This window comes from Rhinolophus sinicus, chromosome 15 (genome assembly GCF_057876585.1).
Source record: "Rhinolophus sinicus isolate RSI-liver-muscle chromosome 15, RSI-T2T, whole genome shotgun sequence".
Lineage (NCBI taxonomy): Eukaryota > Metazoa > Chordata > Mammalia > Chiroptera > Rhinolophidae > Rhinolophus > Rhinolophus sinicus.
The window spans coordinates 25,274,546-25,289,038 of NC_142515.1; the positions used below are offsets into that span (position 1 = coordinate 25,274,546).

General features: G+C 39.8%; 1 protein-coding gene across 2 annotated transcripts in view; it reads left to right on the forward strand.

Moving 5' to 3' along the window:
- Positions 1-14,493, forward strand: part of HPSE2 (heparanase 2 (inactive)) — a 530,036-nt gene that overhangs the window by 492,757 nt on the left and 22,786 nt on the right. For both annotated transcript variants that reach the window (XM_088791901.1, XM_074339233.2), the window contains 2 exons: positions 4,991-5,136; positions 12,160-12,306. In XM_088791901.1, the coding sequence (XP_088648027.1) occupies positions 4,991-5,136; positions 12,160-12,306 (293 nt within the window). The remainder of the gene's footprint in view (positions 1-4,990; positions 5,137-12,159; positions 12,307-14,493) is intronic.

The following is a 14,493-nucleotide window of genomic DNA, read 5'->3' on the forward strand; positions in this document are numbered from 1 at the left end:
GGTGGGGGGGGGGAGGAGATTTGGGGTGGAACGCGGAAATGAAGGCTTTTTGTCCATTCATGTACACCTTGGGAAGGGGAAGTGAAGAGATCCATCACAAATAGTTTTCATACAATACCAAAATGATAGGCAGGGAGAAAAGAGATGTAGAAGCACTTTGAAAGTGCTTTCTCTAGAAAAGGAAAGTCAGTGAATCTGCCAACGGAGCAAATGTATAGCTTAACACTGGATTATCTTTATTGCTATGCTCACTACTAAACGGTGAATAGAAATCTTGTAAAAAGAAAATGTTTTCTGATTTCAGTCACTGAATTGAGAAGGTTTCCATGTTTTCTTCTCCAGATTTGTTTTCATTATAAATGATCTAGAATACTTTCTTAATAGAAAAAAATTACATGATTTTGAACTTCCGCTTTCAAAAGAAGGAAGAAGAGAAAGGAGGGAGAGGGGAAGGGAGAGAAAGAGGGAGGGAAGAAAGATGCCTGACTGGAAGGAATTTAGTTTTCAGTTCCTTTCATATTTCTTGATAGGAAGATGTAATATAAAAAAGAAAGTAAATTCTCTTCATTCGATCTGTGAATTCAATGAAATTCCAAAGCCGCGGTAGGTTTTGTTTAGATACTTGATCATCTGATTCTGAAGTGTCTGTGACTGAGTGAAGTTCCAACATTAGCAAAGCCCTTCCTAAAGGATGAGACAGGAGAACTTCTCTACCAGATTTCAAGGCACATATAAAACAATGGTAATTAAAACAGTGTGTATTTGTTCGGGCCAGAAAAATGGGACAGAATAGAGAGCTCAGACACACACCCATGAATATATGGGAGTTTGATATATAACGCAGAGGGTGCTGCAGATCACGAAAGAAAGAAGAGACTATTTAATAAATGATGCTGGTATAATTCACTATTCATGTGGAAAACGAAATTAGATACTTACCTCGTCCCGTACTTCAGATCAATTCCACATTGATTAAAGACTTAATGAAAAAAGAATTACAAGTTTTAAAGTATGAAATATCTTTATGAACTAGACATGAGGGAGGACTTCTGAATATACAAAAAGAGCTAGACATTTTATGCCCACTAGCAAAAGTTAAGTGGTCTGAAAATAACGTGTTGGCAAGGATGTGTATCAAAGGGAACTCCTACAGACACTGCTTGAAGGAAGCATAAGCTGGAGTCATTGTAATGACTTTGGAAAACAATTTAGCATTATCCTACAAAGTTGAATATTTGTATACCTGTGTAGCACACAGCAATTCCACTCTTAGGTATTACCCTAGAATAGTGTTTCTCTAACTTGAATGAGCAGCAGAATCACCGGGAGAGCCATGCAATTTGGGGCTCCCACCTGTGGAGATTCTGATTCAATAGATCTGTGATAAAGTCTGTAAATTATGATATACATAACATAAAAGACATATGATACATTCATATATTTACATATATTTAATATGTATTATATAGTATATAATTTCTAAGAAGCACACAAGTGACAAGGCTGCTGCTGGTTTCCAATCAGTAGGAGGAATGCTTTTCCAGATTTCTTCACCCATGTCTTGGGAAATAGGAATAAGAATGTGGAAAGCCACATTGTTCATAATAGCAAAAATCTGGACCCAACCCAGATATCCATCAGCAGAAGAATGGATAAATAAATTGTAGTATGTTCACACAATGAAGCATACAGCATTGAAAATGAATGAACTGTAAGTACGTATAACAACTTGGATGAATCCTAGAAGCATAATGTTAAGTGAGAAAAGTAAGTCACAGAAAATTATATACAGCATGACACCACTCTTTAAAAGCTAACAAGTTAAATAATATATTGCTTAGAATAAAACTGAAATATAAAGCAAGGGAATAAAAAGCAGAAAAATGGGAAAGGGAAGAATTGTATAACCAAATGCAACAGTGTGGGTGTTATGGTAGCTTTTAAGGTGGATGATGGTTTCTGATATGCTTCAGAACTGTCACGTAAGTTACATATAGTCTCCTGTATGTGGGAGATATATACATAGTACACTTAAAATGGGGGAAAAAATTAATGAGTGTCAATCAGGTAAGCTAAATGAGACAAAAAAAGATTACATGGAAACTAAAATTGTAATAACAATTAAAATACTCATGGGACATAGTAAATGACAGAAATGATCCTGGAGAAAATGGGTATGCAATGTCCAGGACTAACCTGAGATATCCTCTTGATAAGGAAAGACAAAAGTATTAAAACACAATGATAAAAGAGATGACATATGTGCAGAATTGAACATGGAGATCTAACAGACTCGCCCAAAGCAGAGATTGGAGCAAACAGAAAGAAATAAGATTAAAGTTATATATAAAAATACATTCTCACAGGTTGAAGATATGCCTTAGTATTTTTTATCAAAAGCACTCCCAAATACCAGAAAATTAATGCAGAAACCCACGTTGACACATTCCTGGTAAAAGTTCAAATATCTATCAAGGATAAAAACATGACTCCTATAAGCATCCTAGCAGAACACAAAAGATAGAAAATAAACAGGCTAACCAAACATAGAATAAAATTGATGCTACCCTCAAACTTCTCTGGAACAAAAACACTACAAAAAAAGTGATTTCAGAGTTTATTTGGGAAGATAAATTGATATGACTAATTAAGGAAAGTTTGAACAAAGAAAGAAAAATAATGAAATGGACTTGAACCTGTAGATACTAAAATGTAAATTATAATCATTAAAATGATGTGAAACTGATATAGAAATGGAGAGTTCATTAGAAGAGAATAGAAGATCCAGACACAGAATTGTATATAAATATAACATTTCTTATCAGTATATTATATACATAACATAAAAGATATATGATATTCATATATTTAATATGATATAATATTATATAGTATATAATATGTATTATATACTATATGTGTTAATAGTATATAATATATGTGTTATATGTGTTAATAGTATATAATATGTATATATGTGTTAATAGTATATAATATGTATTATATACTATATAACATAATATAGCATATAATATATAATACATATTTATATTAATATAAAATAATATATAATACATAGCTACATATAAATGTAAATATATTAAAATAAAATACATATGATATATGTAATTATATAATTATAAATATAGTATATGTAATAATTCCATATATTATATAATGTATTATATATATATATATATATATATATATATATATATATATGAAACTTGGTATGTGATAAAGATGATGGGCTTAGGGACAGGTTATTCCCTATATGATGCTACAACAACCAGTAAATTATTCAGAAAATAATAAAGCTAGTACAATACACCAAAATATTTTTCAATGACTAAAAGGTTAAATTTTAAAATGATAATATAAAAAGAACTAGAAAAATGTAAGTGAATATTTATCTGAAACTTGTGTGAGAAAGGACTTTTTAATAAAAAAATAAAAAGGAACGAATCAAGAGAAAAAGATTGATATATTTTCCTATAAAAATTTTTTAAATTTTCCATGTAAAAAAAAATTCATGAAAAGTGATAAAAGGCAAACTACAAACTTGGACAGAATATTTGCTCCATATATATTCTAAAGGATTCTTACCATTAATATTAAAAGATATGTTACAAATCAGTAAGAAAAAGGTGGACATCCCATTGGAAATATGGGTGACTGTGATAAACACGTCACAGAGTAATAATCAAAAACACAGAAATTGTAATAAGAGACAACTGAGCCAATGAGATTTTCTTCATCTGTATGATTGACAATGATTAAATATTTGCCAATTTAAATATTAGGAGACTGTATTTAAAAGCCATCCTAAGGCCATTTAAAATTAATTAAGGTAAATGATCCGGCAAAGTTTGGAGCTCATGATTAGGACAGATTTAGAGCTATTCTGGTGACAAAGGAGCTTTGAGACTTTGTTCTGATCTATGCAATTCACCAGACGTTTTTAAGCAGCTGATGTTATAGATGGCTACAGAATAAATAAATAAAAAGATTATTGACAGGCTTCTACCTGGAAAGATGAAGGCTGAGAAGACATGGGTGATGTCTTTAAGACCTTGAATAGCAGGCACTGAATAGAATGTTCACTGAATTCCAGAACTGGGGGAGGGGGAAAGCCCCTGGACAAATTAGGAAGCGGAAGCCCTGTGTTATGAGTTATAAACACTGAAGTCATTACCCCATAATAAGTGATAAGCGCTTATACAATACAAATGCAAATTTTATATTTGTATCAAATACAAAAATGAGATATGATAATAGCAAATAAAATACAAATTAAGGTGGTGAATAGGCTTTTGTAAGTTCAAAAATATGTATGGATGACAGATTGAATAGTTATTATTTAGTTCCAAATGGATCCTGGAATAGTTAAAAGCATCACATTCTTTTGAGTTTAGAATTATTCTTTTTACTTTAGAATTTCTGAGGATGCCCCAGAATTAGCACTATGGTTGGCAAACATTCTTCTCTTTGCGTTTCTGACTCTGGAATCCAGGACTCCAGTCTCCTGCCTGGAGAAGCTCATCTCCCTCGCACTGCACTGGTCATCTTCAGTGACAATATCTGGAGGATGACATTTTGGATTCTCATATTGGTGGCAGTCCTAAAAATTGGAAATCTTCCATTCTACAATTAAATAGACACCATAAACCAGTATGCAAGTACGGTCATAGCAAAAGAAAGTTGAAGACTTAGGGCCCCAACTGGTTGTCATTTCATTTGTGAAAAACTTTCATTCGTTTGTTTGGACCTGCTCTGGGTCTGCGTCACCTCCATTTCCCTATCTGGTCAGTTGAAAAAGGGCACTTTAGTGCGGGCTTCACTGCCAACCCAGGATAAGTAAGCACTTCATTTGTTACAGCCACATTGGTCCACATTCACTGTACTCCTGCTAAGAAATACTGTCTGGCCTGTGTGTTTGTCATGCGTATTCATGTGTCGTTCCCTGACTCTCTGCCTCTGTTCTCCTCAGGACTACTGGCTCTCTCTGCTTTACAAGCGCCTGATCGGCCCCAAAGTGTTGGCCGTGCACGTGGCGGGGCTCCAGCGGAAGCCACGGCCAGGCCGAGTGATCCGGGACAAACTGAGGATTTACGCTCACTGCACGAGCCACCACAAGTAAGTTTTTACACAGATGGCACAGAAAGCCACTCACGGGGCTTCCGGCTGTGGGCCCCTCCTAGAATCCCATGCCATTTGGGGCTACTTCAACACTTCCTGAAAACTGCCTCTGGAATCACTCACACTACCTGCTCTTCACGCGTTTCAAATGATCTCTGATAAATAGCTTTTTCGCCAAGTAAACCCTTTTCTCACATTTAGAGGATTTATTCATAAAACGTTCCTAAAAATACATGCCATTTGTTCATTCGCTTCTTCATTCAACAAATTTTCATTGAGCATCTTGTCTGTACCAGTTGCTGTAATGCCCGAGAGACTGTTCTGTGTGCCTCGGGCTGAACCACGGGGAGACATATAGAATCTGTTTCTATGATCCACCAGCAGAGCTTGAGGAAATAAGTCGACATTTCTAAGACACATGCGGGAGAGATATACCACTAAACACTTAGCCCCAGACCAGTGTGTCCCAAACTGGGGTCCCCAGGATGAAAGGAGTGCCTGAATGTAGTCATGCCAGCTTTAGAGACATTTGCAATATTTCAAAAATCTTTTCAGCTATTTTAAGGGTTAAGAAGTTAAATAAAATCTAGGCTTCCTGTTTTAGGGGGCTGGACCTACAACAACTCAGCGTGGGAATGTGTGGCTATCCTTCTCTTTTTGGATCTGAAGCACTGGTTGTCGTTGGAGTTGTCTTTAAAACGACAGGAAAAATAAATTATCAATAAATAAAGTTCGGCAGATCAAATATTTTAAACATGAGGATTGTAAGGTAAAAACTTAACAACAGCCTAAAGCAAAACTGTTCAGACCATATTTGGCTTTCTTACATCATTTCCTGTTTAAGGAGCAGAGTAGGCAGCCCTGGAAAAGGAGAATTCTTTCTCTTAATGCAAAGAAACCCTTGGGTGGGGGGTGGGGGGGTATGGAGGAGGGGGGAGGAGTCAGCAAGTGCCTCCAGCCAGACCTTCATTCCAACCGGCCCATCAGGGGCCTGATCAAGGGCAGTGGATAGCACAAAGAGCCCCAGTGGTCAGGTTACAACAGACGCTCCTTCCCCTTCCTTGATGAGAGAGGAGCCAAGCCAAATAATTTATCATGATAAGATTTTTCAAAGAATCACTCTGAGCATAGGGGGCCAGGGGCCAGTTGTCTTGTCTGTAGATACAAGTACCTATTGTGGATGAGAGGAGGCTGGTTTGGGCAGAGGCCAGAGGTTTTCAACATCCCTTTTGCTCAACAGGAAGCTCCATCCAATACCTGACAGAGAGTGACTGCTTTACGGCCTTGGCCTGAAGTTATCTGATCACCACACAAGGAAACATTGTATTCCTTGTCTCCTCCCTGGCCCTGAGGTAACCACCCAAAAGGTGGACCCCCAGCTTCAGGACAGAAAAATTATTCTTGGCACCTTTTGTCTCTTTGGGGAAGCACATCAGTTTGTGGCCTTTATACTATCGTCTGAAGACTCAGGGGGGAAAATGTCAATAGCATGGGCCTAAGAGACCTTGAGTGTCTTCACAGAGGGCTCCCACCTGCTCTCATCCGTGTTCATCCTGAAGGTCTTTAGGTTCTCACGGAAGTCGTCACTAATATTCTGCGTATACCATGAACTAAGGCCAGTGTCTCATTTGTTTTTATATTCTTGGTGTCTAATATAGCAACTGGCATACAGAAGATCTCAGAAAATATTTGATGAATGAATGAATGAATGAATGAATGAATGAATGAATGAATGCAGAAATGGGGCAGTAAGACATTACTGCTGACTTACAGTTCTAGCTTCCTTCACCTTTGATATCACCTCATCCGCCAGAAGGAAGTGGTATGATGGAGTGGTTAAGAATCGTACCATGCACTAGCATGAGGTCTCAGGCAAGTTACCAAAGGCATCTAGATTCACTATTCTCTACATCATCAGCTCTCCCCTACTTCCTATGGGGAGTTATTCCAGACCTCTCTGGGGAAATGATGCTACTATGCTTCTGTCAGTGCCATTCCTCCTTCTCCTTATTAGGAAGGAAGGAGGGAAGGAAGGAAGAAAGGAAAGAAGGAGGGAAGGAAGGGAAGGGAGAAAGAAGACTTTACTAAGTCCATTCCATACAAGACCCTAATGATAATGATTGGGGTGAAGGTCTTCTTGTTCCTATTAAGAAAGAAAACCCTGAATGGATGCACTGCACTGGCTGAGGTTGCAGGTCTCCTCCATGTCAGTGGGTGTCAAGTGCCCCAGACAGGTGGGCACAAGGAGAGAAGTATCTCTGCGCCGTCTCTCTGGGAAGCCATGTGCCCTTCCTGTGCCCCCTCATTCTCCACAACTGTCATGAGGAAGCACTGGTGATTCACCTAATTTATTTGTGGCCAACGAGGTCAAGGTCACAGAAATGTCCCAGAGTGGGTATGTTGACTTAACACTATTCAATCTTGACCGATACTCTGAAAATATATAACCTTTGTCAAATTAGGGATTAGGTGAGAAAGTATAAACTTACCAGTAGAATAACCCAAATAAAGTGTCTATTAACACAACTCCTGCACTCCAGTGTGTATTGAACACTTACTATGTGCCAAGCATCTTGCCCATAATTTGCATTTATATTATCATATTGAATTCAAAAGGTCCTATGGTATCACTCCTCTATGCAAATGATACCATTAATAATGCAGAGTTTTACAGGTGGAAAGAGCCCTTAGAGATATTTTGGCCCAGTGTCCTACACAATACAGGAATTCCTTTCACGATCTCCCTGACAGTTACGCCACCTCTACTTGAATACCTCACTGTCTCTCAGGACACTCTCTTGCATTGTGGGTCATTTCTGACCTAGAAAAGTGTTGTCTTTTATGATTGATTTAGGAGACCAAGTTAGATGCTCAGCCAACGCCAGCAGCTGCTTTTCTGTTCTCTGTTCTAGAGTTAACAAATCAGAACAGCGTGACAGTTCTCACCTTAGGTCTTCTTGTTCAGAGAACAAATACGCTTTGACTGGGAAAAACCTTTTTCTAAACCATTCTGCTGAGACAATGTGTGTTTCGAGGGAGGAGAGCTGAGGTCTTTAGCCAAGTTCAGAACCAATTGGAACCTGGTGAACACTGAAGCAAACTTGAGCCTTTTGAGGTTCAAGTTCATTTACTATTGGCAAAACATGACTTCCTGTTTTTCAGAAGAAATTTTTTTTAAGACTCATAAAAAAAGGTTCCTGAGGCTTCTTGGACATCAAATGGCTCTTACAAAACAATATTTTGATGAGTTAAGTGTAAATGAATCAGAAACATGTGGATTAAATTTCCCTTTAAATACACAGGGGCTTTGAAATTAGGGGAAAAAATGTTTGGCAAAACATGGCCTGACTTTTACCAAACCCAAAAACTTTGAATTAGATTTGGAGACAGTGGACCAACCCAGTTTTCAAGCACTCTGACTTTCACTGAGAATGACGATGGATTCTAAAGCATCGTCCTCCTTTCCCTTTCCTATCTCCCAGCTTTACTGGAGACATTTCTAGAACAGTGACTGTTTATTATCTGGAAGTCAAGAGGTACCTCCCCATGTGACATTCCCCACCTCTTACATCCAGGATATTCCAATTCTAGCCTCCCTTCCCTGACTCACTTCCTCCTCCTCCCATGGCAACACAGAGAAGATGTCAGACGGCAAAAGAACAGCCAGAGAGATGAACTCCAGATATGTGGAGTCCCTGCTGGGGAAAAAGTCTCACCATGAGTGAGACATGGAGCAAGACAGATGTTCTACCAGACAAAAGGGGACATTCACTGAAAGAACCCAAAACCACCTGGACTAATTGCCTGCAGGCCATGCCTTCAGTCAGACCCCATTTTCTTAGGGATTGGATACTCCTCCAAGATTAATTTTCTGTGGGCAGAAAATATACATTCTTCAGGGATCTTGATATCAACACCGTACGTCCAGGTTGGTGCTGCATTCCCCGCCCAAGAATGTGTCTTCACAGCCGAAAGGCCCCTGCTTACCACCGTTGCCCATCAGCCAAGCAGGGAATGGGGTGGCTGAGGCAGTCTTTAATGCCAGTGCCTACCTGAGGCGGCTTCAGTTGTTCTGTGAGAGCCTCTGCACATTGGTCTCTGGGCCAGCTTTTAGTACTGGTTTGTCTCCCCCAGTGGAACTGTAAATGGAAAGCAGACCATTTCCAAGCAGCTTGAAAAGACAGCTTTCCCTGGAGCAATGCTGTGATTGCAGGTCTCCCTCCCACCTGCCACTTCCCTACCCCCCACCCTTCTCCTCTGCACTCTGAGGCCTCATTCTGCCCGGTTCTGCAGGGGAGAAACTCGAGGCTCACTCTGCCCCTCCTCTGCTGGCCTTTGAGAAGGTTGTTTGATGGCAGGTATCAAAAGGGTTTGCCACGGTCGGCAAAACTGGTACCCAGGCATGCCTGCATTTGTTCACACTCCAAAACCCACAGAACCTGTAGTTTATGGTGTCGTCCTCAGTTTTGCACACGGCTAAGTTCAGCTTAAAGCCCACCCATGGAAAATAGTTGGTGTTCTTCAATGATGGTAAATGCTGGCACATCTTTCTTCAGAGCTCTGGTGACACAAGTGTGCTCAAATAAATTGGCGTTCTCTTCTGACCTAACTCATTTGGCTCCAAAAGTTAATTCACAAACTTCAGGGGGTTGAGAAGAAGGACAGGAGGAGGAGGGACCAGATAGAAGAGTCATTTAATAATTCATCAGAATATCAAAGCAGGCATCCAAAAAGCCTTGAATACAATAATGTACCCTCCTACACATGCAAGAAAAATCATCTGACACACAGCCAGTATGACATACTTTGGTAATTCTTCTCATAACCTTAATGGATTGCTCTGGGCAAGTGGTTCCCAAACCCAACTCATCTGCCAAATATCCCAGAAAGATTTTTAAAAAAAAATACAGATTCCCAGCCCCAGTCACAAATGGATTGAATCAAAATCTCCAGGGATGAGCCCTGGAAACTGTAGTATTAAAAACAAACAAACAGACAATCTAAGTTATCATATTGACCTGCCCTTGGTCATTCCACTCTTAATTAGCACCTTTCGAAGCAGAGATGAGTGACCCAAAGGCCAGGCGTGCTGTGTCTGCAAGGAATGATAGTTTCCTCTGGGCAAAGCTGATGTAGAGTTTCTCTGAACTCCTTCTTTGAAGGCAGGACCAGGTCATTTTTTCTGTTTCCTCTCATTAACCCATCCAGATGGGGCCTTCAGGGACCCCTTAGAAGCAGTCATTTTTCCTACAAGAGAGAAGGAAATCATTATAGTTCTGTTGATGCGTGCTAAAAGGCCATGTAGGCATATAGTTCTCCCAGGTTTCTGCACATCCTGTACTGGTTTAAAAGGATTCCAAAATGGTGAATAGTTTTATAATCTTGGGGTCGGTAAGCAGCTAAAGCAGAAATCAAAAAGATCAATACATTTGACTACATTAAACTTTTAACTTTTAGACATCAAATACAATGTAAACAAACTGAATTGGTCAGAGAAAATTGGGGGAAATTGTGTAACATACATACAGACAAAGGGTCACTATCTTTAATAAGTAAATAGTTTTTGTAAATCAATAGGAAATTGGGAAAAGGACATGAATAGAACAGTCAGTTTACAAAAGAAGAAATGAAGTGGCAGACAAATGAAAAAAATGCTGCCCCTCAGTGTGAATTTTTAAAAAAGTACAAATTAATACAACATTGAAATCCCATTATCACCTCTCAGGTTGAGAAAGGTTACTACCCAGTGTTCTCAAAGGTATGAGGAAATGGGTGCTCTCAGACACGATTAATCAAAGCAAATTGGTACAAGCTTTCTAGAGAGTTAATACCAATATTACCAAAATGTGTGTATCAGTCAGGATAGGTAAGGCTATGCTATGATAATGAAGGACCTCCAAATCTCCAGGGCTTTCAATAAGAAAATGTATTTCTCATTCACACCACTCATCTGTCATGCCTCAGGGGTAGCTCTACTCCGCATCATCTTCATTCCAGGATACAGGTCAATAAAGCAACCTGGCTCTTAAAGCTTCTGCCCAGTGTATTTAACATGTCCACCCACATTTCACTGGCCAAAGCCAATCATGTGATCACCCTAGGGTTCAACAGAACAGGGGCAGGAAATTGTCCACAGAGCACCCCCTAGGAATGAACTAGACAATTTGGTGAGGCCTTATACAATGTGTACTCCCCTTGACCTAATGTTTCCAACTTTAAGGACTTTATTTATCCATCAGAAATAATCATGATGTACAAAACATTTCTGTACAGTGAAGTCCTTCACCACATAATTTGTAACGGCAAAAAATTGAAACAACCTAAGTCCCCAAAAGTAGGACATAAATTATAAATTAGTTAAATAAATTATATTACATTTCTATGAGTGTGAATTTAGCATTCTTCTGTAAGTAGAAGAATACATAATAACATAATAACATGGGAACATGTTTAAGATATTCACTAACTGAAAAAACTGAACAATGTGATCTCAGTGATGTAAAAATTGAGAAATATATATGTATGTGTCACGTACACAGTAAATATTTGTCAAATTAATAAACTGAAAAATGCTGGAAGGATGTTTACCAAAATGTTATTATATCTCAAGATACTTGGATTATGGAAATTTTTTTTTCTTCTTTGAGTTTCTCTATATTTTTCTTTCTTTCCTTTTTTATTTTATTTATTTATTTATTTATTTATTTATTTATTTATTTATTTATTTATTTTGCAATTAGCATGTTTTACTTCCATACGCAGTAAAAGATTTTGTTTTCTCAAACCACTGCAATACATGTAAACAAAAACAGAAGGAGTGTGGGGGGAAGCGGGCGTCTTCTTTGCAGGCATCTGCAATAACAAGGCCTTCCTGACTTTGAATGTCTAGGGTGGCCCGCAACCATATAATATGTGCCCTTTCCTGGGGTAGTTCAGTTCCATGCGTCTATGAATTATTGAGAAGCAGCTAACAGACCACTTTGTTTCCATCTTGTTCTCTTCTCTCTCTATGGATCTCAGCCACAACTATGTTCGAGGGTCCATTACACTTTTTATCATCAACCTGCACCGATCAAGAAAGAAAATCAAACTGGCTGGGACTCTCAGGGACAAGCTCGTGCACCAGTACCTGCTGCAGCCCCATGGACAGGAGGGCCTGAAGTCCAAGTAAGTGCGGACCTGGAAGTAGCTTAGGCGCAAGTGTGGCTGGAGGTGGGTGGGGAGGGAGCTGCAGTCGCCCCTTCGCTGCTGATTAACTCGGGGACTCAGTGGGATACAATCAGGGCACTGCTGACTCCCTTTGGGACCCTGGTCCAGCACCCCTCTGTCTCTAGACTTGGATTCCTCAACTGTAAAGCCAAATAGTAGACAAATATTTCTCAATGAGGGTCCTCTTGGGCCTCAGCGTCATTGTGCAGAGTGATCCCATTTCAAGCTATTTGGCATCCGTGGCCCCGTCCACTGAATGCCTCTAGCAACCCCCAGTCATGTGACAACCCAAAACATTGATAGTTGAGCTCCATGTCCCTTCCAGGAGTAATGTTCTATAATGCTGTAACTCCCTGTTTGTCATCATCTGCAAATCTCGTGGGAATTAGAGGAAGAAACCCTGACCAAAGGGTCAGAAGTTCAGAGCTCAAGAGCCAGTTCTGCCCCTAACTTTGTAACTGAGGGCACTTTACCTCTCTGGATCTCAATTTTCTTATCTGAGAAACAGGAGAGAAATTATATTCTAGGGGTTTGTGGTCCCTTCGAAACCTGTGATACTGTGATACTGCCCACGTCAGTCAGTCTCTACTAAAGACGACTGACGACAATGACCTCTACCAACAGAAAGCAGCTCTAGGCCATGATGAGAAGGGCCTGGTCAAGGGTAAAGGTACCGCAGCTTCCCAAGGAAGGCCTCCCAGGAAGGGTATGGGATGTTGTACAGACTGGGAGCATTCCCATTCCATTTTTAATGTTTACCAAGTTTAACAAAGCTGTAAACTTGGAGCAGGTGGCTTGCACTCCCACAGCTGCCCACAACTATTTGTGCTATAATTATTCGCTGTTGCACTGCAACCTTGGTGGCTTGCATTTGGCTTCCAACTGTATGTGCAATGAAACAAAACACAATCTGGGAAGTCACTTTACTGAGTTTCTTTAGCCCACCCTGGAACTGTATGTGTAGTCTTGGGTCAGGTTCTGGCTCTGCTTTCTGGCTACACGTACCTCGCTTCTACTTTTCTTTCCTCTCCATCCTACCTGTATCAGCAGAACTCTCTTAAGTGATTGATCCCCTCTCTTAACTTCCCAGTAGTTCATGACTGGTGTGCTGAATTCCTGGTCTTCATCCGAGGCAGGAGACTAGGTCCTGCTTCATGAAATAATCACATGACCTGGGCTAATCCTTTAATCCTAATCCCTAGGCCTCAATTTCCTTACCTGCAAAATTCAAGAGTTGCTGTATATTTGGTGAGGTCCTTCCCAGCTCTAAAATTTTCATCCTGGGTCTGATTTTCTGAGGACCATGCGTCTGTTTAAGTCTCCCCCTGCCATTCAATAATGACCTGCAAAGTCACATCTGGCAGAAGGGCTGACTCTTCAGCAGTGATTGTGAAAGTTCAGCATCCTCTGGAACCAAAGATTGGGAGGTGAGTCTGCCCAGTGTCAGGAAAACCGTGTGTACCACACGGAAGGAACTGACCAAATGCCTAGTCTGCCAGGCCAAGGTAACAATCCCTGCTCTGCCACTTGCTGGCTGTGTGTCTTTAGGCAAGTGACATAATCTATGAGACTCAGTTTCCTTCTCTATAAAGCTTCTCATGTAGAGAGGAGTAAATGAGGAAATCTATGTAAAATTACTGACATAGCAAGTACACAGTAAATGCCTATTTTCTTCCTTTTCCTTGACTTAGAACTCTAGCTGGTTGGAGAAGAAGAAGGGAACAACTGTTCTAAGAATGTTGTTCAAAAGCAGAATCCTCTCACATTTTTAAAATAATGTGCTGCAAAGACATTTGTTAAGATTATGATAAAAAGACATAAGAATTGCATAAATGCAAAACCATGAAACATGAGGAGATGGTAGTTAGAGGGTGGCATCATTTTATGAGCTTGTTTCTCCACCAACCGAGGGCACAGGCCTCTAACCCTTTTCCCCCATTCTACCTCCATGCCTCCAGGATTACTCCTCTGAGGTTTGAATCTGGCCATACCTTGGCCCTGTTCTACCTACACCCGTCCTAAAGAGGGACTGAAGTGACTCTCACTGGCTACTGATATGCTGTATTTCTAATTATGCTGTCTTCTACCACACCTTGCCACCGTATTGGTGAGGAGTTGTGTTACAGCTTTGTTGAGAATGTGAGA